At 43.0% G+C, this 27,850-nt stretch overlaps 1 protein-coding gene across 1 annotated transcript in view; it reads right to left on the reverse strand.

The window, feature by feature from the left end:
- Positions 1-9,514: 9,514 nt before the first annotated feature.
- Positions 9,515-27,850, reverse strand: part of FAM124A (family with sequence similarity 124 member A) — a 47,783-nt gene continuing 29,447 nt past the window's right edge. Inside the window, exons 3-4 of the mRNA XM_054389502.1 lie at positions 27,096-27,835; positions 9,515-10,318 (exon numbers count right to left, since the gene is read on the reverse strand). Coding sequence (XP_054245477.1) covers positions 9,515-10,318; positions 27,096-27,835 — 1,544 coding nt within the window. The remainder of the gene's footprint in view (positions 10,319-27,095; positions 27,836-27,850) is intronic.

Below are 27,850 nucleotides of genomic sequence, written 5' to 3' on the forward strand. Positions count from 1 at the left end.
AGGCTGAAGCAACACCCTAAGAGTGTAAAATGCTAAATAAAAGCAAGATGATTTGAAGCTCCAAAGGCCAGCCCAGCACTGTTCGACTCATGTCCCCACCCATTGGTCACTCCATTCATCACATGCATGTCACAGAGGGCTTTGCTTCCCTCCTGGATTGCTGCAGGTTCCTTACAGCTTCAGGGCACAATTATTTTATTTTGCAGAGGAGGTTGTTATCTGAAGTGAGGACTGTGTTGCAGTCCAGCTGAGAGGTGTTTTTAAAGCATGACCCCAATGGGTTGGTGGGATGCCTGAAGTGCATGTAGGAGCACATGAGGATGCAAAGTTTGATGGGATAGTGTTGGAGACAGGGGGGTCCAGGCTTTATGTAACCTGTTCCAGAGTGGGCATCAGGTAGTGTCTTGGAGAAAACTGCCTGAGGAGTTTCAAAACAGTCATCAACCAAGCAAATGATCCAGTGTCTGCACCTTCTCCCTGTCCTTCTTCCATTTACTATTGTAGACACTTCACAGGATTCACAAAGCCTTCCAGGGCTTTCTACATCACTGGCAGACATGGAAGGAGATACTAGTTATCAGTTTTCAGTGAGACCTGGACAGACTGGAGAGCTGGGCAAAGAGGAACATAATGATGTTCAACAGGGATCAGTGCAGAGTCCTGCATCTGGGAAGGAATAATAAACTGCACCAGTACAGGTTAGGAGGGAGAGCAGCCCTGTGGAGAAGGACCTGGGAGTCCTGGTGGATAACAAGTTATCCATGGGACAGCAATGTGCCCTTGTGGCCAAGAAGGCCAATGGGATCCTGGGGTGCACCAAGAGCAGTGTGCCCAGCAGATCAAGGGAGGTTCTCCTCCCCTTCTACTCTGCCCTGGTGAGACCTCACCTGCAATATTGCATCCAGTTTTGGGCTCCCCAGTTCAAGAGAGACAAGGATCTACTCAAGAGAGTCCAATGGAGAGCTACCAGGATGATTGAGGGACTGGAGCATGTGTCCTATGAGGAAAGACTGAGAGCCCTGGGGCTGTTTAATCTGGAGAAGAAAAGACTGAGAGGGGATTTAATAGATGTTTAGAAATATCTGAGGGCTGGGTGTCAAGAGGGAGGGGACAGATTCTTCTCTGTTGCACCCTGTGATAGGACAAGGAGGTTCCACCTCAACATGACGAGGAATTTCTTCACTGTGAGGGTCACAGAGCACTGGAACAGGCTTCCCAGAGGGGTTGTGGAGTCTTCTCTGGAGACTTTCAAGACCCATCTGGATGTGTTCCTGTGCAAGCCGTGCTAGATTCTATGGTCCTGCTCTGGCAGGGGAGTTGGACTCAATGATCTCTGGAGGTCCCTTCCAACCCCTTAAATCCTGTGATCCTGTGTGATCCTGTGTGACCTCGCAGCCCGGCTACTCCTGTGCTCAGGGTGACAGGATGGTTCGCAGACATGCCAGTAACATCGCCTACCACTCTGACTTCTGGAACAGGAAATGTTCAGTAAAACTATCTGGGTGATGGCTGCAAATAAATGTGACTGTTTTCTCACACAGGGCATGGATTCAGGATACATTTCCTCTGCAGAAATCAGAGGAATGAAAAGAGATTCAATGGGAAATTTGACGAATTGAGGGAGGATGAATCCCTTGGTAGGACCATGTAGCAGTTGGTCACACGGTGATCCAAACACAGTTTTTGGCTCAGGATGTCTGGATTCTGTGTAAATTTAGCAGGTTATGCTGCAGTGAGTCCTGGAAGCTGGGAAAGGATGCCACAGGGAGGATTGCTCTGTACTCAAATGACACTTATGCTCAGATGAGAAAGAATTCATTATATAAGAAGAAATAATTCTGAGCTAGTTTGGGGAAGACTCAGCATAGTTTTATAAAGGAAAATCACACCTCATAAATCTATTAGTCGTTTTGGAAAGCATCAACAAATAGGTGTATGGCTAAGAACAGTTTCCCAAGGTCCTTGATCAAAGCTTCTTAAAGAAACCACGCTGTGATGGTTTAAAAGGTAAGGTTGTGTGAACAAAGGACTGATTAAAAGGCAGGAAACAGAAGGTAGAAATAAATAGCCAGTTCTGACAGTGGAAAGAGGCTGGCAGTGGAGTCATGCTGGGATTTGTACTCAAGCTTATATCGTTCAGCATGACTTAAACCTGCAAAAAAAGGGGGGGGGGGGTGTGCTTCATCAGATGGGAGTTTGTTGAGGTTATTAAGCATCCAAGACAGTAAAGATGATGAATGACTAGGGAAGCTGCAGAAGAGTCTCACAATACACAGCAACTGAGCAATAAAAAGGCAGATGAAATTCAGTACAGCTAATTCTAAAATTAATTACATTAAAAAAAAAAAAGAAGAAGCCTAATTTTACATCCACGATGATTGGCTCTGAACTGTTACTGCTTGAGGATTAAACCTTGGGGTTATATAAAGATCTGTGAAAAGGGTAGCTCACTACTCATCCAGTCAAAGCAATAAGTCACATTACTAGGAAAGGAACAGAAAATGAAATGGAAAAAACCTGCAAGCCATTCTTTGAATGTACAGTGCAACGATGTGTGGTTATGGACCCTCGAGCTCAAAAACCACACAGCAGCACAGGAAAAAAAAATGGAGAAGGTAACAAGGATGAACAAAAGCATGGAGTGGTTTTCCTATGAAGAAAAACTAGCCTGATCAGGACTTCTCATCTTGAAAGGAGAAAACAGAACAGGGGGATGTTTTATAGAAATCTATGAAGCCATTACTGCTCTGGAAATGGTGAGCAGTTACTGACCATCTCTCCCTAGAGCAAACATAGTGGGTATCAAATGGAGCGAGCAGGTGGCAGGTCTGGGAGATAACCCTTCCTGTACAACATCACAGAATCACAGAATCAATAAGGTTGGAAAAGACCTCAAGGATCATCAAGTCCAACCTGCCACCCAAGACCTCACGACTACTAAACCATGTCACCAAGTGCCATGTCCAATCCCCTCTTGAACACCTCCAGGGATGGTGACTCCACCACCTCCCTGGGCAGCACATGCCAACGGCTAACAGCTCTCTCCATGAAGAACTTTCTCCTCACCTCCAGCCTATACTTCCCCTGGCACAGCTTGAGACTGTGTCCTCTTGTTCTGGTGCTGGTTGCCTGGGAGAAGAGACCAACTCCCTCCTGGCTACAACCTCCCTTCAGGTAGTTGTAGACAGCAATGAGGTCACCCCTGAGCCTCCTCTTCTCCAGGCTAAACAACCCCAGCTCCTTCAGCCTCTCCTTGTAGGGTTTGTGTTCAAGGCCTCTCCCCAGCTTTGTTGCCCTTCTCTGGACACAATCAAGTATCTCAATATCCTTCTTAAATTGAGGAGCCCAGAACTGGACACAGTACTTGAGGTGCAGCCTAACCAGTGCTGAGTACAGGGGCACAATGACTTCCCTGTTCCTGCTGGCCACACTATTCTTGATGCAGGCCAGGATGTCATTGCAGATGATAAACTTGCTAAGAAATCAACTGTACAAATTCAAAAGAGGAAAGCTATTTACAAAAGCGCCATCTGTGTCACCTCAGACCTTCCTGAGCCATGCATATAGCCATTTAGAGTGTTCTTATGAAAGCAGTTCAGGCCCCAAGATAAAGAGGCTGTTGAAATGCTTGCTGAGTATGAAACTGCATGCTTCAAAAACCCTCTCTAGAGGATTACAAGAGCTTATCTCCTTGCTGACATCAGCCACTGAAAACACCAATGTGTTTCTTCAATAGTTAATGCATCCATAGTTTTACTCTGCTTCCAGAGCCCCTTGTGAAATGGGATTGTTTTACCATGACCAGGTAGTTCTGTTCTGATACTCAGGCTGTTAAACCTCAAAATCATTCCTGGAAGACGTCAGAACTCTAAGGGTGTAAACCCAGATAATTAGAGATGTAGTGGGGCAGTTATGTAACTAGAATTGCTGTGTCTAGATGCACATACTTCAGAAAAGGATGGCAGATGTCAGTGAGGTTTGTGCTCTGGGCTGCTGAGTGGCGTGAATGCAGGCACATTTGCAAGAATGAGAACTTGCACAGCATGGGATAGTCAAGAAGAGCTCACAGGTCAGGAACAGCTAACAAAAGGGATGTTGTTGTGGGCATCTCTTATAACACACTCAAGAAATGGAGAAAGTTAAAGACTTTTCCAAACAACTGGAAACTAGCTCAGACCATACTGGAACAGTTCCATTCTTCTGTAACTGGCCAAATTTGCCTCCATCTTCAGTTACAAGATCTTCACTCACAAGGTCTTCTGTCAGGCCCAAGAGGTGTCTGTGTCTATAGCAAAGTATGGCGGAGGATCAGGTCAGACATGCAAAAAGCTGATGATAAGCAAATCCACGGGGCTGGATTGGCTACATCTCACAGTGTTCAAGGAAGTTGCCAATGTCATAGTGGGACTGCTTTCTACTGATTTTGAATGGTTCTGGTGCTTGAAATACCAGGTGGCTGGAAGAAAGAAAGTATCATATCCTACTTCAAAAAGGGCAAGAAGGACAGTCTGGGGAACTACACACTGATAAGTCTAACCTCACACTCCTGGAAGATTACCAAGAAAACTGCCTCAAGGCCATTTCCAGGCACAATTTGGACAAAAAAGAGATTTGGAACAGCCATCATGTAAATCATTTGGAACAGCCTGACTAACTTGTCACCTTTGATGAGACGATTTTCTTGGTGGCTGGAGAAAGAACAGTCGATGTCATTTTACTTGACTCCAGCAAGGCTTTCAGGATAGTGTCTCACTAGCAGAGTGCAGCCAAATCAAGGAAACATGGACTCAGCCAGCAGGTGGACTACAATGTGGTTGAATAAGTGATTGGAATGTCAGGCTTGAAGGGTACTGGACAAGAGTACTAGAGACAGCTGCAAGTGGCATAGTTCTGAGGTCAGCACTGGTGCCTCTGCTGCCCAACACTTTTGTCTAGTCTTGCATGGGGACAAAATGCACCTTCAGCAAGTTTGCAGGTGACCCCCAACTTGGAGGTGTGACTGAATATACCAGAGAGCAGGCCTGCCATTCATAAAGACCTTCACTGGTTTGGAGGAAGGTGCCAATGACGACCTCACAAAGTTTAACAAACAAAAGTTCTGCACCTGATGTGGACTAATCCTGTACAACAGTACACACTGGGCACTTAATGGCTAGTGAACAGTTTTGTAGAAGTGAAGAGCAAGGTGAATGTGAGTAAGTAGTGCATCCTCGCAGTGATAAGGCCAGCAGCATACTGGGTGGTATAAGCAAGGGGATTGCCATCAAGCTGATGGAAATAATTCTTCCCACCTATTCAGCATCCCTCAAACCACATCCAGAGTGCTGTGCAGAATATTAGGTTCCCCAGTTACAATAGAGATATTGGAAAACTGGAGGGAATTCAGAGGGGCTGGAAGCATGGAGATGGTCAGGGAGCTAGAATACATGATGAGCACGGAGAGGCTGTAGGAGTAATGGCAATCTCCCATCACGTAAGGGAAGTTTGGCTCATGTAAGAGCCAGAGTTTCTGAGAGGTGTACAGCAAGAGGGAAGGATCACAAACTCAAACCTGGGAAATTCTGACTCCAGATTAGGAAGCAATTTTTCACCATGAGAGTGGTTAAACACTGGCACAGGTGGCTCAGAGATATTCTGAAATTGCCACTGTGAGACATTTTCAAACTTGGTTGGGCAAGGTCCTGAACAAGCTGATTTAACTTCAGTGCTTTGACATTTGAGCAGCTTTGTGCCTGACTTCTTCAGACACTTTGGACTAGATAACCTCCAGAGGCCTCTTCCAACTCCTAATGTTTCTACGATTCTATAACTGCTGTATAAATATATATAAACCCCATTTTGTCAAACCATAAACCCATAAAAACTAAATAAAGCCAAACCTACACAGCTTTGCATACAAAATGTAATGTCGACAGGCAGACATATCCCATGAGGGGAATTAAAAAATGTATAATAAATATCACCACACACTGATGGAAACAAGAGGCAAGCACCATTATGAAGACCAACACACACGAGGCCAACCAAGATGGGATTTAAGCATGCAGGATTACCAATATGTGTCACAGCTTGTATTTCATCATTCAGCTTTACTGGAGCAAATGATTTACAGCAACAGAGTGAGAATCAAAAGATCCGGTCTGTGGAGGCAAAGCAGAGTCCAATATAAAAATATTTTTGCTATGTTTGTTTTGTAATCATCCCACTGGCATGCACTGCCAAGAACTGCAGAGCTTGTGTCACATTCATTTTGAAGCCTGGTTAAAAGAGTCAGTGAGTCTGCAGCGCTTCCTAAACGAGCACAAAGAAGTTAGTTAAGCACAACTGACTTTTCCTCCCTGTTTTATTGCACAGAAGGAACGTATTTTGGGGCGTTGAGTAGAAGAGAAAGTTCAGGAAAAAAACTGCAGTTCTCAGATTACATTGTTCATAATTTAACCAAAACAATGGGATACATAAGTAAATGCCATGAAGCTTGTGCATATTGAGTTCTCTGAACAGATTAGTCTCCTATTAAATAATGGGAAGAGAATGAGTGAAAGTCCACCCCTGGTGAAGCACTCTTCAAAACCTGACTTGCTTTATTACAGACAAAAAGTTTTCTGCACACTATCATCTCTGTTTTACCCGACAGTAGGACACTCAATTATTCCAAAATTTGGTTACAAGCACCATGAATGTAAACAATAAAACCTTTTATTTCTAGTTAAGTATCAGTAAACAGAACAGAAATACGTGAAGACAGAATCAGTGGCGACTTCATAAATTCAGAGTATGTGGAAGCTCATTTGGCTTTCTTCCCATTAGGATTAATGTGGTAAAATCTGGAGCTGAGATGTTTGTGGAGCTGCTGGTTAATGCCACACACGAGCCTCAGGACTGACACTTGAGCCATCCTGTGCTTGTTTGTAGACTTCCAGTACCAGTTCTTACTGCCACATCAGGAGATGGTCCCCGTATGTGCTGAACTCTTTCTTGCAGAGGCATACCCGGGGTGGAAAGATGTCTCAAAGCATCCTCTGTGTTAAAAGCCCCAATCAGCTCTTGTTAGGAGTCTGCATGTTGGCATGATTCCAGGATCAGACAGACGTGAGCTCAAAAGAGTTTTTGATTTCATGTTCTGATCATATGTTGGCAATACTATTAAAATATTGTGATAATTTTTTTTTCAAACGTTCCAAATAATGACTACTACAATTTGTAACAGATTTGAAACAGATTCATCCTACTCACTCTGATATCTGTAAGTGGCTAGTATTGGTAAAATGACTGTCCCATAAAACATATGATGTTAATTCCTCTTTTATTTTTGTACTATCATGAATATGACAGAAAATAACGAATCAAAAGTTTAAACCACTCATAGGAACATACGGTTCATACGGTGCAAGCTGATGGGGAAAATTACTGGTCTGACCTCACAGTGTTTTACAAGCATTTTGACAGGGTACAAATAGCACCACCATGGAGATCAGCTTCGGATAAATGGGGTCTGCAGTGCTCACAGGGTGGTTCATTTAAAGGTCACAAAAGTCAGAGGAAAGACTGCATGGGGTCTGAGGGAGTATAAAGCAGGTAAACACAAGCACATCATGACATATCCTTCATTGGTGCTATTTCTGGTCCCAGACATTTCATAAGAAAACAGTTTATCTGAAACTGGAATAAGCCTAAACAGTTTGGAGGGCAGGAGGAGGTTGATAATCTCCTATGCTCTTAGAGCTTGAAAAGATTTTCCTATTTATGCATTGTGTTTAGCACCAAAGGCAAAGTCTACTTCTGGTACATGCTGTGATAGTATCTCACAAAGAGGAGAATTCGACTTCAGCCTGATGCCTCTTTCCTTGTGTGAAGAAAATGACAGCAAAAGGAAAAATCCTTGAGGAGAAGCATCCTGACTCCTGACTATCCCTCTGGTCTCTTCTGGACTGGGAGTGTGGGTTTACTAGAATCCCTATAAATCCCCTTTAAAACTGTACTCAATTTCCCTCAGGCTTTCTTCCATAATTGTTTGTACAAACTATTTTTACTTAAATAGGACAGAAAAGCTGTTCTACTTATTTTAACTATTATTTAGAGTATATGTGTACTTTTGGGGGGTTTTGTTCGTTTATGTGGAGTTTTATTATTTTTTTTCCAAAGCATCAATTCTCCTGAGTAAAACTCCTGGTAATACAGCAAACATTTTTCTCCACAAATGCTTTTTTTTTTTATTCCCTCCATCACAATGCCACCATGGCAGGTCTTCTTTATCTGTATATAGGTTACCTACAGCATTATTCATACACCTGTGGTTGTTTTCTCACTGGCTAGACCAGAGCCAAAATCAGCACTACTTCTCTGCCAAAAATGTAACTTTTCAGAACATGCATAATGCAGTCTGTCTATACAACTCAAATCCTGTACTTAGCTGTCAGATTAACAGCTTTTTTTGCCCCTTTTTTTTTTGTTTGTTTAGTTTTTTTAATACCAAATGAATTGGAGCCAAAGATTGAATCAAGAATGAGCATTTTAAAAACATCACCTGAAAAGCCAGTAAAATTTGACCTTGGAGACAATTATTTGAGAATTAAATGTGGTTTACTCATAAAGATGTACACTGGCACTGGAAATATGAAGAATGTGTTTCTGAATTAATTATTCTTAACAGAAACATAACAACCTCTTAAAAAACGGGGAGCTGCCACATCTTTGGGACTAGTGGTGTAGCAATATATAAAAATGCTGGGCTGTCTTCCATGGTTTGTTATTCCAAAAGCATAAGCTCTGTGTTGCACGGGTTAGAAGCAGCAAACCTTGTTTACTTGGGTTACCACTGTCTACTCAAGTGGTTCCAACAACAGCCCTGATGGCTTCCTTCCAACTGGAGGAACCCATTTTTAAGAGTTAAATGTGGTGTGTAAGGTTTCCCTTTTGGCACTTTCTGCATCCTGGACTGTCAAAGTAAGAGATACAGCACAACTTCCTCTTTCCTGGGGAAGGAGCGAATCTTCTCCTCACCTCAGCACATCCAGTTCTGAGGTAAGAAGGAAACGTGTCCTCACAGGAAATGTCTTGCCTGACTCCACTGGAGACTTGTTACTGGGGCCTGCTGTGCTTAGAGCTGCCTTTGGACTTGTGGAAGGGAAAGCTGATCCCCTTCTTCTCTCATTTTTCCTGATCAAAAGGGAATTCCTCAAGAATGTTAAAGTTGATGTCAAAGAAAACTGGATTATTATTTGATTCTTCAGGTATTTCCTTCACCACCAGCCTAAGGGTCAGTCATAGAAACCATCCACCTTGCACTGCCATGAGCAAGCCTATGCTGATCACCTCCCTCAGTACAAAGGTACAGGGTGCAAGACAGACTGCTTTACTGTGCATAGTTTAGGGACAACCATCTCTGGGGGATCCAAGTGCTTTCTTCAAATGTTTAGCATGCTCTGTTTCATCACCTCTCCTCAGCAAGGAACCTTCTGCAAGCTGAAGGTGTGCCCACTGCTGTCACATTTGCCCAGGAAGGACACAAGAAACTTCAGATGTAAAATTCTTCTTCATTAGCTGGAGATGCTGGACAAACACTACCGTGACCATCCAGAGAACCAGCAGCTGCTGTTGAGGACTGTTTGGGCTGCTTGGAGAGAGATGCTGACATGAATGAGCTGGAAGACCACTCAGAAAGAGAAGGCAGTGAACCATCAACTGACTCAAAGGTATTGCACATGTCTGATAGAGGCCTTCCACTGGTGGCCTCCTGTTTAACCTTACTGACAGTTTGTTTCCATATGGGAAGAGAAGCTTCCATGTCATTGCAAAATCCATTAAGGGCAGAGTATGCAGAGACCACAGACAGGTCTGAGACAGAGAGCTTCATCCCTGTGTCTACGTCAGTCTCCTGGGCACCCTCCAAATCATCAACATTAAGCCTGGGGCTGCACCTCCACATTTTTAACCTGGTTGCAGGTGACCCAGTATTTAAAAACTGAAACTGTTCACCAAAATTAAAAGTCTCTGGAGCTGAGGAGGAGTTCACTGTGGGCAAGCAGAACAGAGACTTGCTTCGTTGAAATGACCATGAAATGCTGGAGGCACTGCTGGATCTGTGTGTAAAATCTCCTTGATCACTGTGTCTCAAGTCCTGCTGGGAGAAACCAAGATAATGACCGAGGCCATTAGGGTGGTGTACCTTGTTCTGACCCATTTCTTTTGGTTGTTCAGGGACAGATCGGTGGCTCTGAGGAAGAAAGGCTGGCAGAGTAGTGAAGTGGGAATCTGTTGACACAGATGGATATAGTTGCTTGTTCTGCTTTGCAGACTTCCTACACCAACTGCCTGTTTGCTGCAGCAGGGAGAGGGAGAAAAGAAGATCATATTAATACAGATTTGGCAGCCTTACAACTGTAGGTCTCCACTGCTGAGTTGTTACTGCAAATAATTACAAAGCAGACTTCATTCAGTATGCTTGCAGCAAATGTTTCACTTCAATAACAAAGAGAAAGAACCCTGCCAAAATCGCCAAATATTTACATAAGAAGCCTTGAAGACAATGAGAATAAATGGTAGAAGAGCCCTGCCTTGCAGGCTGAATTACACTAGCTTGAAATTCTCACTTCCTATTGCCTTGTGCAGATTCATTCATATTCTGTCTTCCAACATTACTGCTTTGGAGGACAGCTGAAGAACAAAAATGAAGAAATGGAGATGTATGCTACCATCATTTCTTCCTTAATATAGTGTGAATGTTTTTACTTTTCTCTCTGAAACATTAAAAAGCCTTTAGCAAGCAACCTCATACTCTGTCATCTCAACGGGAGTTTACTACTTCTTTCAACTCTTTCATGTTTTCTCTTTGACATATGGTTAGCTGAGCGGTGTGCTCTAGAAACCACTTGCTCTACTAACTAGATTCTAATGACTTTAAGCACAGCTTTAAACGCCTAAGTTACTTGTAGACACCTTGACTGATGGTTATGATCTGAGCTGGGACCTGAATCTCATCCCTAGGGCAGGATTCAGTCGTTTACCTGCCAGATAGTTGAACATTTACACAGTGAGAGCAGCTGTGACAAATGGGGAGCCAATGTCCCTCTCAAAAAGCAGCTAGAGGCCTGGTGGCCTTCCTATGGAATTACAGAATCACAGAAACATTCAGGTTAGAAAAGACCCTCAGGATCACCAAGTCCAACCCAGAACCCTACTCTACAAGGTTCACCCCTAAACCATATCCCCAAGCACCACATCTAAATGACCTTTAAACACATCCAGGGTTGGTGACTCAACCACCTCCCTGGGCAGGACATTCCAATGCCTGACCACTCTTTCCATGAAATTTTTTTTCCTGAAGTCCAGTCCAAACCTGCCCAGTTGCAGCTTGAGGCTGTTCCCTCTTGCTCTACCACTAATTACCTGTGAGAAGAGATCAGCACCAGCCTCTCCATGATGTCCTTTCAGGCAGTTGTAGAGAGCAATGAGGTCTCCTCTCAGCCTCCTCTTTTCCGAAGCTTTTCCCAAGCTCCTTCAGTCTCTCTTCATAAGATTTATTCTCCAGACCCTTTACAGCTTTGCTGCCCTCCTCTGCACTTGCTCCAGCACCTCCACATCTCTCCTGTATTGAGGTGCCCAAAACTGAATACAATAATCAAGGTGTGGCCTCACCAGAGCTGAGTACAAGGGGACTATCTCCTCCCTGCTCCTGCTGGACACAGCATTTCTGATACAAGCCAGGATGCCATTGGCTTTCTTGGCCACCTGGGCACACTGCTTGCTCATATTCAGCTGCTTGTTGATTAGAACGCTCAGGTCCCTTTTTGCCAGACAGCTTTCCAGCCACACTTCCCCAAGTAGCATTGCTTGGGGTTGTTGTGACCCAAGTGCAGGACCTGGCATTTGGCCTTGTTGAAGCTCATCCCATTAACATTGGCCCATTGATCCAATCTATCCAAGTCCCTCTGCAGAACCTCCCTACCCTGGTGCAGATCAACACTCCCACCTAACTTGGTGTCATCTGCAAACTTACTGATGACACACTCTATGTCTTCATCAAGGTCAGCAATAAAGATGTTAAACAGAAGTGGTCCCCAGACTGAGCCCTGAGGAACACCACTTGTGACTGGCTGCTATTAGACACTGATGTGTGGGTAACTGAACTGAGGCCATACTGTCCAAGCAATCATAAGGTTTTCCATTATCCCATTTATTTTGGTAAAGCTTTAGAAGTCTGCATTTTTAAAAGTTTAATTTTAAAACTTCTCCCAAAATACAAAATGCTAGATTTGTATCCCAAAAGGGACAGGAACTAACAGACCAAGTGCAAGATTACACCCTTGAGAATAAACAATAATCTCAGCTATGGGATTTGTCAGATGGAAACAACAGAGGAGAAACAACCAGGTATCTTGGTTGCTAGGTGCTATTAAAGCGACCAAGGCTGTGATAAACATGATTCTGGGCAGTTTCAAGTGAGTTAAGAAAATACTGACATACTGTGGACAACACTGCTAAGGTCTCATCCAGAATGCTGCAAGTGACTCAAAACATGCCTATGTGCAAAAGAAAAAATACTCTATCTGGAAAAGACATAACCACAAGAAACCAAACCAAACCAAACCAAACCAAAATGAAGAAAACAGCAAAAAACCAGATGAACTACCCATTAACAAACCTGAATCACAAACTAATAAAAGGTTTCTAAGCACATCAGAAGTAGAAGAGTCAGAATTCTGAGACCAGTAATGGATAAAGGTGGAGCTTGATCATTTTGCCAAAGAGATTATATGACATGACAGAAAGGGATGAAACCTGGCAACGAAGGAGGTCCTTTGTATCATCTGCTCTAAAAGCAGTCCATACATTGCTGCTTCTGACATCTCGCTAGTGCACATCACATTGTCTTAGTGACCCAGATCTGTCATAACTATCTTTCCCTTTTCATTGCAATGTTTTTTTATAGGCAAAAAAGGATTTTCATGTCTGCAAAAAAATGTTTTGCTCATTCGTGACTGCTTAGCTAGAGGTGATTTATAGGACAGCCAAACCATTTGAGTTCACTTAGGCACTGCAGATAAATGTATATGCCAATGGACTCATAATGAGGTATGTTAAGTCATAACCTATTTCTCTATAATACAACAAGCTGTTTTTCTTAGTGCCATAAAGAATTAAATTAATTAATGGAGAAACTAACCATAGTAGGGCAGCATTTTCGTTAACTGATAAGAAACTGAGTACAAGAGTCAAATAAAACGAGTCAAGCAATGAACAAAACATTAACCAGAAATCACTTCAGACCTCTACAGGCAACGGTATTTCATTTGTGCAATATCTGAGTTAATTTGTTTAAAAAATGACTCTGCAAGATAAAAGGCTTCTGTCCACACGGAAAATACCAGCTGATTCTGAACAGAAGACATTTCTGGATAACCTCACAATAGCAATATGACACGCTGAAATCACACTGTCAAAGTAGGTTTGTCCAAGAAAATGCTCCTCACTGTATTTTGTTTGCATTAACTAAAGGTACTACTTTTTTTTTTTTCTCTCTTTAGCAGCCCTGATATCAGATACTTGGACTTGGCCGCCACACTTAATGAATCAACAGGAGCACCTCCAGAATATTTTTCCTACCTCTCAGAGAGAAAATACTGGATTGCTTGACCATGGCTTGGGTTTATGCTGTATTCTTGTGCTTTTGTAGACTCAGCTGACAATTTGGCAGATCAAGCAATCAAAGAAGCCAAGCCCCCAAGAAAGTGCAGCCATCTTGTTTGTAAAAAGGTAAGGAGGACTTTGGGGACCACCAAATAAAAACTTGGAGAAAACTACACCTGAAAATACCAGGCTTTTGGGGACAGAACTGGGGGGGAGTTCTGGGGGGAAGAGTTGTGTGGGCAGCTCGAAAGCTTTGCCTTTACCTTGAGCAGACCATACCATCCATCTACTATACCATCTGTCTAAGACAGAGCCCAAAGACATCACAGGTAGAATTTAGTTGTCTAGTTAATACAACCAATAGAAAGAAGCTCAGCTTTCCTTGAAGAAAATTGTCTTCTAGGTCCTTGGGCTGTACTGAGTACATACCCATTGACTTCAGTGAGAACAGAGAACTATTGCTCACACAAAAATGTCTGCAGTTAGACATCAATTTTAGTTGTCTACAATCTGGAGTTGAACCAAATCCTGTAGAGAGAATTCCTATGTGTTCATTTTGGTTTGGTGTATATAGGTGGTATTTTGCACACTAGTAAAAGTCTTTAGATTATAGTAATAATTTGTTATTTGTTGATATGATTTTTTAAATGCTCCAAAACAAAAGCAATTTAGTCTCTCAGGACACCACTACTGAGAGATATTTGGTCTGATTCAGTTGTCTGACTGTAGTTATCTGATCTGTCCTGCCTGGCTTGCAAGCACATTCATGGGCCACTTCACATCAGGGCTGTCACTGCCTGGGTATGTTCCTGGGCATGTTTATTTTACTAATATAGGTGAAGTCCTAGTATTTGGGGAATAAAACACAGACACATGAAAAACTAAGTGTCTTGAGCTCTTTCTAGTATTTATGAACCCTCCAGTTTAAAACAGCTCTTGCTAGTTTTGGATTACAGATATGCAACACAATGACCGTAGGTGCAAACACATTACCAGTACTCAAAAGGATGCTTACCTGAGGCATCACCTATGAAGGTGTAACAGTCTGAGAGCTGAAATCCTCCCCCCCCCACTGACAATAACCAGGCTAGCTCAGTCTGGAAGCAAATGAAAGCTGTATTTACAAGCACATCTACAATCTATGATGAAATGCAATGAATATGTACAAATATACACACTATTTACAACATTTACATATATGTACAATCAACGGAAAAGCACAACCAAGCCCCCTTTGCTTTCCCAAGGGGCCTCCCCCCTCAGCCAGAAGGAATTCTCCCAGACCCCCCTCGCAGAAGGCAGAGTCAAGAAGCAGAGAGGCTGTTAGACTTAGCTTGTCAAGGTCAGTGTGTTACCTTCAGCCAGAAAAGAAGAAGCAGCCAGACAGAAGCCCAGCAAGCAAGCCGAGTCCCCCACTGCCCAAACTCCCCAACCTTATTTTGAGTAGTAATTCTTAAACATTTCTATCTCTCCAATGGAAGTGTTTAGAATAATCATTATTTTGCTTTCTTACACCCAATAGTGATTTATTTACATTCTTTCGCTTTCTCTGCTTGAACTTTGTGAAGAAAAATTAAAAAGACAGTCTTAAAACCATCACAGAAAGTATGAAGCAGAGGGCAATGCCAAGATAAATGGATGAGGTGAGATGAAATATATCTGCTAGAAATCCTGGGGGCTCTCATGTAGGAACTTGCTACCAAATGTGGTAGTTTTAGGCTGTACCTTTAAAATTTTCCACAGATCTTGAACAGAAAGTGCTAGAATGTAAAAAAATCACTATTGGGTGTAAAAAGGAAAAGAGTAAGTTCTAAACAATCCCATTGGGCACACTATCAATAAAGTGGGGTTGTATATACTATCTGTCTCTCTCTTTTTCGGCTTCCTTGCTCTGGGAGACACTAACTGGTGCTTCTGGCTGGCTTTGCTGATCTTGGCTGTGTTCTTTGCTTTGGCTAAGTACTAAAGACCAATTCTCTGCTCTTTCTCTTGTCCCTTTGTGTTCAGGGGGGTAAGCAGGAGAGCAGGGAAGGGAAAGCTATTAGCTCCCTAGTTTTTTGGGCCAGGGGGGTTCTTGTGATGTTTATTAATTGTAAATACCTGTAAATATTGTAAAAAGTGTGTATTTGTACATATTCATTGCATTTCATTGTAGATTGTAGTTTTGCTTGTAAATACAGCTTTATCTGCTTCCAACTGAGCTGGTCTGGCAATTTAATGTTGGGGGGAATTTTCAACCCACCACACCAAAATACAGATATAAAGCAGACACTCAGAGAAAAAAAGAAAAGCATGTCTACGTTGGAGCACTTGGAAGGGCAACTTGCTTCATGCAGCTGGACAGCTTTAAGTGCTTGGTCTAACTGAGACATGCTACCACTAACAAGAAAAATTTGCTTTTGCTAAGACATTAGTTTTAGGGGTTTGTTATTTTAAGTATTTTTCCTAGTTCTTCTCATGTTCCTGTGGACAGATAAGAACATTTCATTTTATACAAGGTATTTGCTGTTATTCCTGCTTCTGCTCACAGCTAGAGCTCCCAGCTCCTGGTCACGCCCAGTTGGCCTGACAGGAGGTAATGGTGGATCAGCAAGGACAAGGGGACAAGTACAGCAGGCTGGGAAACATCACTGAACACAGCTTATTTCTGAACACCTCTGTTTATAGGAGAAACTGTTTACCTCAATCCTGTTTTGTTTAGATACGTTATTATTTAGAAGACCTATTTCCCAATGCTGCTTTTTGTGATATAAGCAGAAAGAGGAAATAATTGGGGAAATTTTCTTAATACTTTCTTCTTAAAGCAATATAACTGAAGGCTTTCATGACCATAAGAATATTGGACTGCACAACTGTACTACAGGTAGGGATCAGAAAGTCCATCTCATGAATTACTACTGAGTAAAGATTAGAGGCTAATCCTATATTGTAGAGAACTGGATTATGTGGACTAGTAAGACTTTTCTATATCTACATTCTGTAGCTTGCCAGAGATCACAGAGAGGATTCAATGACTTACCCAGGATTAAAATTCAGGTAAAACTAGCTCCTAGTCCTGTGCCAAGGCTATTGACTGTCCTCACTTGCTCCACCCTAGCACAGCACATGGAGGGCTGCATACAGCCTGTGGATTAGTGTAATCGCTCCTCCTCATTTTAACCTAACAGTGCCTGACAGTCCCACAAAGTTCAGACTGGATTTCCAGGTGTGACTGCGCATGGGAGAAACCATGACAAGCAAGCAAGAGATGTTGATCTTGCACTGCGCTTTGTGTTATGGGATGCCAAAAAGAGAAAAATCTATTTTTGTACCTCAAGGGCAGTATGAGGCACATGCAGCTACTCTTTTCAGCAGAATAGCCTTCTCCTGTCCCCTCAATCCTCCCCTTGGCTTAGGAAGCAGTTGCATCTGCCTAAATTTTCTGAATACATTTATTTTTTAAGTCCTTTTCCTCAGCTTTCTCACAGTTTGCTTTCTGCATTTCATGTTACCTCACTGTAGCCTGGTAGAGCCCTGCCTGGTACAGTCATGCTGCCTGCATCAGCCACAAGCCAAGCAGAGATGCTGGAGAGGAGGTCAGCCATCTCAGAGGACAAAGACACGATCCAGCTTGACACTTTGGTTTTGACTGAGATTCCAAACACAGAGAGAAAGACCTCACCACAAAGACGCACAACAAACCCAGCCACTGACTGAACAGATCTGCTCTCTAACAGAACAGATTTTTTCATCTGGTGCTAATCTGCTGCTCATTTATAATCTCTGCGCAAATCTTTGTGAAGCCTGGAGGGATTTAGAGTCTTTGTGTATTACAATGGGCTGCAGAAGAATTTCATGACAAATATCCAGGAGTGCCATAAACAGCTTGGGCAAACCTCACAGAAATACACTTACAAATTCAACTGGGCTGTCCACACCTGACACAAAAATGTCATGAGGGCTCTTGCAGCCTATTTTTAGTTATCTGCTTTTTTAGAAAGCAGAGAGTGATCTCATTACACATTATCTCTTATTAAGCACTGTCAGAAAGGCTCCACTGAGGTCAGAACCCAGTCAAACAACCACAGCATGGCAATGACATCATCATCTTGAGCCTGGATTTTGCCTGCCTTGCTCAACAGGAGCATGATGGTGTAAGTTTAATTGTACTGAGACCAGTAGGATTGATCCCACTGGGGATATGGTTTAGGAGTGAGCCTTGTAGAGTAGGGTTATCAGTTGGACCTCGTGATCCTGAGGGTTTTTTCCAACCTGAATGTTTCTGTGATTCTGTGACCCAGAAAAAAAAAAAAAAGGCAACAAAAGAAAAAGTGTCAGAGGTTTGTCCTCAGTATCATCCTAAGTTTTACATGAGAGGCAAAACGTATTCAGAAGGGCAGTATACCACAAGGTAAAATACAAAATTTGATTTAAAATTGAATTGAAGATATTTGAAAAGTGGCATGTAGTGTGTTTACAAAACTAGAGCACTGGGTGCCTCATAATGCTGAATGTATTCACTCTCCAGTTTTTGAAGTGTATGGAGTCATCAGAAATCCTACTATGCCATGAGATGTAACTGCACCAACAGAAAAGACAGAGAGCAAATACCTTAGGACAAACAATGAAAAAAATCTCCTCCTGTTTCAGTTAATGACTGACCCTCTGTCCTCCCCCAAACGAACCTTTAACACTACAAAGACCACTTACAACAGTAAAAGGAAAATAGAGAAGATTTTTAAAAACAGGAGGCCAGTTACTTAACTGAGTTTTTACTCCAAGAATCTGTGCTTTTCATCAGTTTCAATAGAAACAAAGTAATTCTTGTAGAGGTTGCACATATACCTCCTTATTAGTCCTTGTTTCCTTGTCTCTTGTAGACCAAACTGTTCTCTGCAAAAGTGCCCTCTCTTTGCCTGTTTCTGTCTTTCCTTTCAACCTTCTCTGCTTCCTGGTTGACTTGCTTGTCTTTCTCTCTTCTACTTGTGCTTAACTGTAGTGACTCAAGACTGCATTACTGGGACTGTGCTTTCTTTCCTTTATTTCCCAGAGTTTGTAGTGAGTACTGCTTTGAGTAATGAAGACAAGAAGATTTAACTGCATTTAAGACTACAGGGTTGTATCATTCAGTTTGATCTTGTCTTCATCATTTTGCAAATCATTAAGCCATGCCTTTACTGAGCCTGCTGATGCTTCAGGCAGACAAAAGCAGGATGCTTCAGAGAGGAGCATAAGATGGAGGTGCCACAAAGCCCAAGACCCCTAAAATGGTAGCAGATTATTAATGCTCCAAGGCTATTTACATGTTTTATCAAGGTCGTATGAATGCTGAATGACCAGCGAGGTGTGCAAACTGGAAACTAAGGGAAGACGAAGGAATACTGCTTTGTGTTGGTGAAAGGAAAGGCACAGCTAGGTGTGTCTGGAAGGGTTTGGTGGGGCAGTTGAAGTAAATGCAACCATGACCACACCGATTTGTGTCCTAAATCTCTCAACAAAACCAGAAGTGGACCTCAAGCCTCCAAGACTTGCCTCCCCTTGGCCAAGATATGCTTAAGAGGGAAACCATTCTTTATGCTGCAGGGTAAGATCTTTGTTTTAGTCTCAGTTAGGGCTGGGAGAGGAAAAGGAAAAGCTATGTCCTAACCTCAGATCTTGCAATTATTTCAACCTCAGCTGTTCAATAATACCCACCTTTATTGCCCATATACTGAAGAAAGAATATTTTCTGCATTCTCTGAGTCCTCTTGTCCCAGCTCCTTGTTTCAGTTAGGGTCAGTCTCTAGCACTCTTTAAGAAGGAACTAGCACTCTTTAAGAAGGAACTGTCTCTACTCTCTGAAACACACCAAGTCAGTTGTGCATCATGGAAAAATCTCTCCCCCTGATTTCTGTGTTCAGTTGTCTGAAGTGTGGGGTTTGACTACAACCACACATTCCATGCAGATATGTACATGTTTTAAATAAGCTAAGGGAAATAAAGGCACTTTGGTTCTCCTTGTGGCCCCAGACAAAAGGGGATGAAAAGATGAGTTTACGAGCCTTACAGACCCCTGTATATAGTATACTGAATATTAGAAAAAAAAGAATTTTTCATCTATAGGGTTTTCATTCTTTTTTCTGGATAACGTATTCGCTGATGTCCATGGTAGATTCATAACCTTTGTGCTGCTTCCCAGCTTCAGGCATTTTGCACTGCAAATGCCTAACACAGGATGTTTTTAGGCATGCAGCTGGCAGACATCTGCACCCCCAGACTGAGTTCTGGTGACTCTGAGGGCATATTCAACAGCAGCATACTGCTCTTGTACATAATGACTGCAACTGACCTCTGACCATAGATCTATACAAGCCATTTTATATAAAGTGATGGAGATATCTCCAAGGTAGCAGAGACCTGAGTTGCTACTGAGATAGCACAGTAGCAAGTTAATAATTCTTAATGCTTGGGTCCACAAGCAATCTTTTCTCAGAACTAAAGCTCCAGGTAATAAACCATGTTTCCTAAGATTATAGTTGGCTGGTATAGGTAAGAGAAACGTTGGCTTATTGTAGCAAATCAGCTACAACAATCCCTCTACTAAAAACTGTGATCAATTAAGATTTGCACTGTTAATTAAGGATGCTCTATAAAGCAACACTAGGCAGAAAATAGCCACCTCATTAAAACAGTACAGGTTCATTAGCACAATAACTGGCATAAAGGCTTTACAATGCCAGAGCTGATTACCTTGCTTCTGGCAGGGCTAGCATAGATTGGTAACAAACCACTCACTTTTGGGGACTTTTGTCTTGGCTTTCTAGCAATGTTGTTTACTTCTTGTTGCTGGAGAGGGCAGGAGGGAGGGATTTCAGAATGATAATTGGTTATTATGGGGTGAATCAGGTGTTAGAACATAGGTATTTTGGTCCATTCTGGCATCTCCTAGGGTGCCTGCTTGACATTCCAGGAAGGCACTGCCCCTCTGTACGTCCTCAGCCTAATCTGCCAGGACACATCTTCTGGGTGGCTCAGGTACACTTCAGCATGTAAAATGGCAGTAAGTCTTATGTTTAAGCACTGAGTCACTACTTAAGTGAGATATTAATTTGCTGTCACCCATGTTCCTTCCAAGTATCACAGCACATTAGAGATTGGAAGGGACCTCAAGAGATCATTGGGTTCAACCCCCCTGCCAAAGCAGGACCACTTAGGGTAGTTCGCACAGGAATGCATCCAGGAGGGTTTTGAAAGTCTCCAGAGAAGGAGACTCCACAACTTCTCTGAGCAGCCTGTTCCAGTGCTCTGTCACCCTCACTGTAAAGAAGTTTCTCCTCATGTTGAGGTGAAATCTTCTATGTTCAAGTTCAAACCCATTGTTCCTTGTCTTATTACTGTGCACCACTCACTGAAAAGAGATTGGCCCCATTCACTTGACACCCACCCCTCAGACATTTATAGACATTGATCAGATCCCCTCTCAGTTTTCTCCAGACTAAACATCCCCAGGGCTCTCAGTCTCTCCTCATAAGGGAGATGCTCAAGTCCCCTAATCATCCTTGTGGCTCTCTGTTGGATTCTCTCCAGCAGGTCTCTGTCTCTCTTGAACTGGGGAGCCCAAAACTGGACACAGTACTCCAGGTGTGGTCTCACCAGGGCAGAGTAGAGAGGTAGAAGAACTTCCCTAGACCTGCTGGACACACCTTTCTTGATACATCCCAGGATCCCATTGGCTCTCTTGGCCACAAGGGCACATTGTTGTTCCATGGAGAACTTGCTGTCCACCAACACTCCAAGGTCTTTCTCCGTGGAGCTGCTTTCCAGCAGGGCAGCCCCTAACCTATCCTGGTTCATGCTGTTATTCCTCCCTAGATGCAGGACCCTGCACTTGTCCTTATTAAACTTCATGAGTTTTGCCTGCACCCAGCTCTCCAGCCTGTCCAGGTCACGTTGGATGGCTGTGCAGCCTGACAGGTGTCAGCCAACCCCCCCAGTTTTGTATCATCAGTGAACTTGCTGAGGGTACTCTCAATGCCCTCATCCAGGTTGTTGATAAAGATATTGAACAAAACTGGACCCAGGTCCTGGGGGACACCACTTGCCACAGGCCTCCAAGTTGACTCTGTGCCACTGACGACAACCCTCTGAACTCTGTTGTGGAGCCAGTTTTCAATCCACCTCACTGACCAACCCATCTATGCCACATCTCCTGAGCTTTCCTCATGGATGTTAAGGGAGACAGTATCAAAAGCTTTACTGAAGTCAAGGTATATGACATCTACTCCTCTTCCCTCATCTACCCATTTGGTCAAGGTTTCATAGAAGTCTATCAGATTAGTCAAGCAGGATCTCCCCTTGGTAAATCCATGTTGGCTACTCCTGATAACCTTCTTGTCTTCCCTGTGGTTACAGATGACCTCCACGATGAGCTGTTCCATCACCTTTCCAGGGATGGAGGTGAGGCTGACTGGTCTGTAGTTGCCTGGGTCCTCCTTCTTGCCTTTTTTGAGACTGGAGTGACATTTGCTTTCTTCCAGTCATCAGGTACCTCTCCTGTTCTCCATGACTTTTCAAAGATGATGGAGAGAGGTTCAGCAACAGTATCAGCCAGCTCTCTCAGCACTTGTGGATGCATCCCATCAGGGCCGATGGATTTGTGTGTCTTGAGATGGTATAAGAGATCTCTAACCTGGTCCTGACTGACCAGTTCAATGTCCACATCTCTCCAGTTCTGCTCCCTTGCTTCTGGACACTGAGGTTCCTGAGGACTGGTCTTAGGAGTAAAGACTGAGGCAAAGAAGGCATTCAGCAACTTTGCCATCTCTGCATCATCAGTTACCATATCTCCCATCTCATTCAGCAGTGGGCCTACCTTTTGCCTGCTCTTCCTTTTATCACTGATGTATTTGAATACACTCTTCTTGTTCTTTCACCTCTCTGGTGAGATTCAGAGATTCAGATTCAGTTCCAGGAGGGCTGTGGCCTTCCTTCTTGCATCTCTACATTCTCTGGCTATATCTCTATAATCCTCCCAATTGACCAGTCCTTTTTTCTACATATTGTAAACCTCCTTTTTATTATTGAGTTTTACTAAGAGTTCCATGCTTATCCATGCAGGTCTTCTGCTTGCCTTACTTGATTTTTTTTCAAGGGAATAAAGTTCTCTTGAGATAGGACGAGGTAATGTTTGAATATTAACCAGCTCTCTTGGGCCACCCCTTCTTTCCAAAGCCCTAGTCCACTGGATATTTATAAGTAGAATATCCCCTGCTCTTCCCTCATCTACCATGTCTGTATGTTGTTCCTTGTGCAGAGTGGGTAGGAAATTCTGCCAAAATGTTTGTGGTTTTGCTGCTTTTTTTTTTTCTACCCTATCCAAATACATTCTCATAATTTAAAGAAGCCATCTGTGCACTTTATTCCCTCTGCTCACTATCCCTGCTCCCCAGACATGCCTGGCTAAGCTAGTCCCATCGGTTATTAACCTTTCCTGCTTCCCACATTGCACTGCCAGGAGTGCAAGTTCATTAGCATTTAAGCTGTCTCTATGAGGATTATGCCCAGAGGCAGCCAGGAATTTGGACAAGACCTGTAAAACTGGCAGTAGATTCAGTATATAAGTATATGATATATTCTTAACTACACTGTTTACATATTCTTCCCACTGCTCTGTCAAGAGCACCCAAGAGCTCCTGCTTCTGGGCTTAGCATTGATGAAGCAGCATGGGAGTCTTCCCACATGATGCAAACATGTTCTTATATCTTTCTCTTGATAAAGTCAACTGAAGCTTACCCTTTGCCTCAGCTGGTATATAGTTGGACCCTTGGAGCTAACTTGCCAAGGTGGAAAAGCTGCTGTGACAAAATAACTTTGAAGCACTTCCTTGCAAATCAAGGAATAGTTTCTGTGGTATTAAACAGACTTATCCTGGCCATGAATAACTTTATTTTCTGTTGTACTGACTTCATCTAAGCCCCTTGGTAATTGCATTTGCAAAATGGGTTAAGAACATGGATCAATCTGTCTGGCAAGTATTCAAGTCCCTGTAAGCACACCAAGGAAAACACAGAGGTCACATCTTGTTAATCTAATTGTGGAAGTATATTCAAACTTCAAACATTGCCTGTAGGGATGTTAATTTACCATTTTGGGTACAATTAGTAATTTTGATCTGCAAAAACGTGCAGTATCCATATGAAGTGAATAAAACTATCCTGATGATTACTAAGTACCAAGTGGTTTACTGGCTGAGAAATACTAGGAGGTCACTGTTTGGGTTCATATAACTGGGAAGAAGTGAAAGTTATTACCAATGCTGTGGCATGAATAATATTTATAATAGCATTCTATGAGAATCCAAAAGGTAGTCTTGGCACTTTAAAAGGTAGATACTCTGTTTTGAATTCAGAATGAGCTGAAATAATAGAAGGAGTCCACTCAGAATGAGTTAAAATAATAAAAGGAATCCATGGATAACCAAATCCAGAGTTTCCTATAACTGATGTTCCATCATATAATCTCTTTTCCTTAACTGACCATCCTGTCTTTAACTAGGGCATTAACCTGTTTGCACCTGTTGGGTGGCTGTTAGGTAGTTGGCCATCAATATGTACAGCTGTCAACCTAAATCTATTTATTGACAGTTTTTGTTCCTGTGCCAGAAGAGACATCTAGTGAAACAGCCTTTCCCCATTCCTGCTGTTCACCTTCTGCCATATTTTCTGAGCAGTTAGAGTTCCTTTGAGACTTACTTTGGCCTTATTCTTCTAGTTTCCATTTGTGAGACAGACTCTCCATTCCCCTGCATTGGATGAGAGCCCTTCTTTATACCTGCACCTTTGTGAAGTCACCTTTCTGAAGCCTAGATGTGAAGACAGGTGAGGCTCATGAGACCTTGTGCAATAGCACAACCACTTCCCACATTCTCTAGGGGATACTAACTGGTACACACTAGGGCCTGCACTTTTCTTTCCATGGCTGTGTTGCACTGGTGGTTTGTAGTCATCTAAGCAGAAAGAGGACATTTTCCTGTTAGTTTAGTTATAGACCTCTACTTCTGATTGTACAAACTTGTTTAAAATCTGCATACCAGAGCCAAGTCTTCACCATTTTAGAGCTGTATAAATTAGATCCAAAGCCTCTGTTTCACCAATCCCCCCATTTTGTGTGTGTGTATATATATATATATATATATATAATTTCTGTTTCTGTAACTTCATTTCCGCTTTTCCCTCCTGTTTGGCCTCATCATCCTCACTGAAAATAGAAATGAAAATTAATTGTCCTTGGACGTCGCACTTCACAGGCTTTTGCTCTTCTTTTTTGGTGTGTATGGCTAAAATCTTATTCTGATTTTCTTTGCAGAGTTTACCTCAGCCTGCTGTTTGGCAACTTTTGCTTTACCTCTGCACTACCTGGCACCTGTTATTTCTGAAAATTTGCTGGTTTGAAATAGAAATTCTTCTTTAGAAGCCCTATTTTTCTGGGGAGGAGGTTAATCCTTTGCTTCAATTTACTTGAAACTAGTGCAAGAACCCATAAAGCAAAGTTACATCACATAGCAGAAACCTCCTGAAAAAGAACAAGGAAAAGGGGACACAGAGTAGTACAGCTGCTGTGTGGAAGTTTTGTAATGGCTCTTGTAAGCTTAAGTTTAGAAGTTATCTCAGGCTAACACAGATAGGCATACAGTGCAAGCACTAAGCCTGACGAATTGGTGACTGCCTTGGCAGACAGGCAAGGAAGCTGCACTGCCTCCTGAGTCCTGTTCAGCTCTGGCCTGGGGTGTCTGTGGGTGGCATCTGCAAAGTGGCATTGAAAAGTTTCACCATTGTCAGCAATGTGACTCACTAGAGCACAAATGCCCTGTGTATCCGAGAATCACAGAATATACTGGGCTTGAAAGAACCTCTAGGAGTTGTCCAGTCCAAATCCCCAATCCAAATCCCCAACTAGATCAGCTTGCTAAGAGCCCCATCAAGCCTGAATGTCTCCACGGATGGGGCTTCCACCACCTCTTTGGGCAACCTGTTCCAGTGTTCTGCCACCCTTGTAGTAAAGAGCTTGTTCCTGATGTCCAATCAAAATCTACCTTTCTCTATTTTAAAAGCCCTTGTCCTAGTGCTACAGCCTTTGTAAATAGTCTTTCCTTAGCTTTCTTGTAGGCCCCTTCCAGTCAATGGAAGGCTGCTGTAAGGTCTCCCTAGAGTCTTCTCTTCTGCAGGCTGAACAACCTCAAGTGTCCCAGCCTGTCTGTGTAGGAGAGGTGCGCCAGCCCTATGATCACTTTGGACCCTCTCAGTCAGGTCCATGCCCTTGTGGTGAGGGCCCCAGAGCTAGATGCAGTACTCCAGGTGAGGTCCCACCAGAGCAGAATCACCTCTCTCAACCTGCTGGCTGCTGTTCTTTTGATGCAGCCCAGGATGTGATTTGCCTTCTGGGCTGCAAGTGTGTACTGTTGGCTCATGTCTGGCTGTGTACCTGGACTTTCAGTCCCAGGAGCTACAAAGCCAGAGGCACAGTGCTGCAGAGGGGTGTACACACCTCTCTGCGCATTTGGAGGTCTGTACAATGGAAGGATGGCACCCACAATGCCTTTTCCACACAAACAAGGTGGGACAATTTGACAAACTTCATGAATGCAATTCAGTTTAAAAATCACCCTATTTCAAAATCTTCCAAAGGTGAGGGACTGTGCTCCTTAATTGGAATGCTAAGCAGGAATGAATTCCACTATGGCACAGGAATGCACATTAACCTGGCCCTGGATTGTCACAGATACCCCCTTATGCAGGGAAGGCAGCTATTAAAACCTTGCTGCTTGTTATCCCTTTTATCTCCCTTGGATGTAGTGCAGTGAAGCAGAGCATGCTGATACAGTGCCCAGATGAGGTGCCTGCAGACGTCCTAACAAATAAACTCTCTTTCAAGACTCAGTCACGGGCATTTGAGATTAATTCAAAAAAGAGAGTCTGTTGGAATGTCTCTCTCAGGCTGCTCTTCAGGGTACATTTCTTTTCCTTCGCCACCTCTTTCCCCATCCTGATAATCACTGTGCAAAAGAAAGATGCAGTTTGTCACCCAGTAATAGCAGAAAATAATGAGTACCTTCAGGAATTCTGCTTTTCTTCCATAAAGATCTCACAACTGAGAGCTATTTTATAACCCCCTGTCAGTTCTATGCCCGTATTTCTTACAAAACTATACCCATCAGCCATCATTTCTCCTCTTGGGCTCATAATTCCTTCTCTCCTCACTCTTTTAAACAGCTACCTCATCTCACATGACTCTGCATAAACTGAGGTTGACTGATATCTGGGTAGTATCATCCACTCCTTTCCTGATTAGTTACACACACAGCAAGGAGTTTCAAGTTCTTTCTTCAGTGGTACTGTCCCGGCTCTTTCTCCTAGGGAAAAAAAAAGCCTCCTTTTCTGGCTGTCACTGAAGTTTAAGCTTTCCTGCACAAAACCAACAAATATGTTTCTGTTTCCCTCTGTACTAAACTTACCTGCAGAAGGATCCTATTTCCATCATGGTCTTCTGTCTGCCACCTGCCTTCACTGATAGGGCTGCAAGGGTTGGGCAGGAGAGGCACAAGCTGTCCCACATCTTTTACTCTGAACTCCAGCACTGCTGACTCTGTCGGCATTGGCACTTGGCCTTTTGGAAGTTTTTTTAAAGAAAACTGGATGTCTATTTCCATGTTAGAGTAGACAGGAAAAACACAAAAGTCCACTTTTTTCTGACATACTGGTCTTTTCAGTATTAACTCATACAATTTCAAAATGTCAGCAAAGTTTTCACCCCTGCAGTATATAGTGAAGCGGATAATTTCTTTCCCATAGTGCACTGGGCGAATGGACCACAGAGGAGTCTCTGGAGCCAAAGTGTAAAAGTCCTGGCTGCATGGCATGTAAGGGAGGAACTTCCCATGCACTCTCTCTGTGTGGTGATAATGCCAAGGTGGCCTCTGAAAGGTTTCATGGAGCTGCAAGATGGGTTCTTCTCCATATTCCTCCTGTAGAAACATAATGATGGCAAGGGCTGGTTGAGAAACACCAGCCTTACCTGGCTTCCGGCGCTTCTTGGGCATTCGTCTTTCTGAGACTCGAAATAGCTGGAGGTCTGGATGGATCCAGGCTAGGAGTTTATCAATAGCTTGCTGAAGAGTCTTGGATTCACCTGGGTCTGTGATAATATGCACACTAACAAGGAACGGGTCTTGTATGCCTTCCACAGAAAGCTCACCTGGGAGTATAAAAA

This window comes from Indicator indicator, chromosome 1 (genome assembly GCF_027791375.1).
Source record: "Indicator indicator isolate 239-I01 chromosome 1, UM_Iind_1.1, whole genome shotgun sequence".
In the NCBI taxonomy this organism is placed as follows: Eukaryota; Metazoa; Chordata; class Aves; order Piciformes; family Indicatoridae; genus Indicator; species Indicator indicator.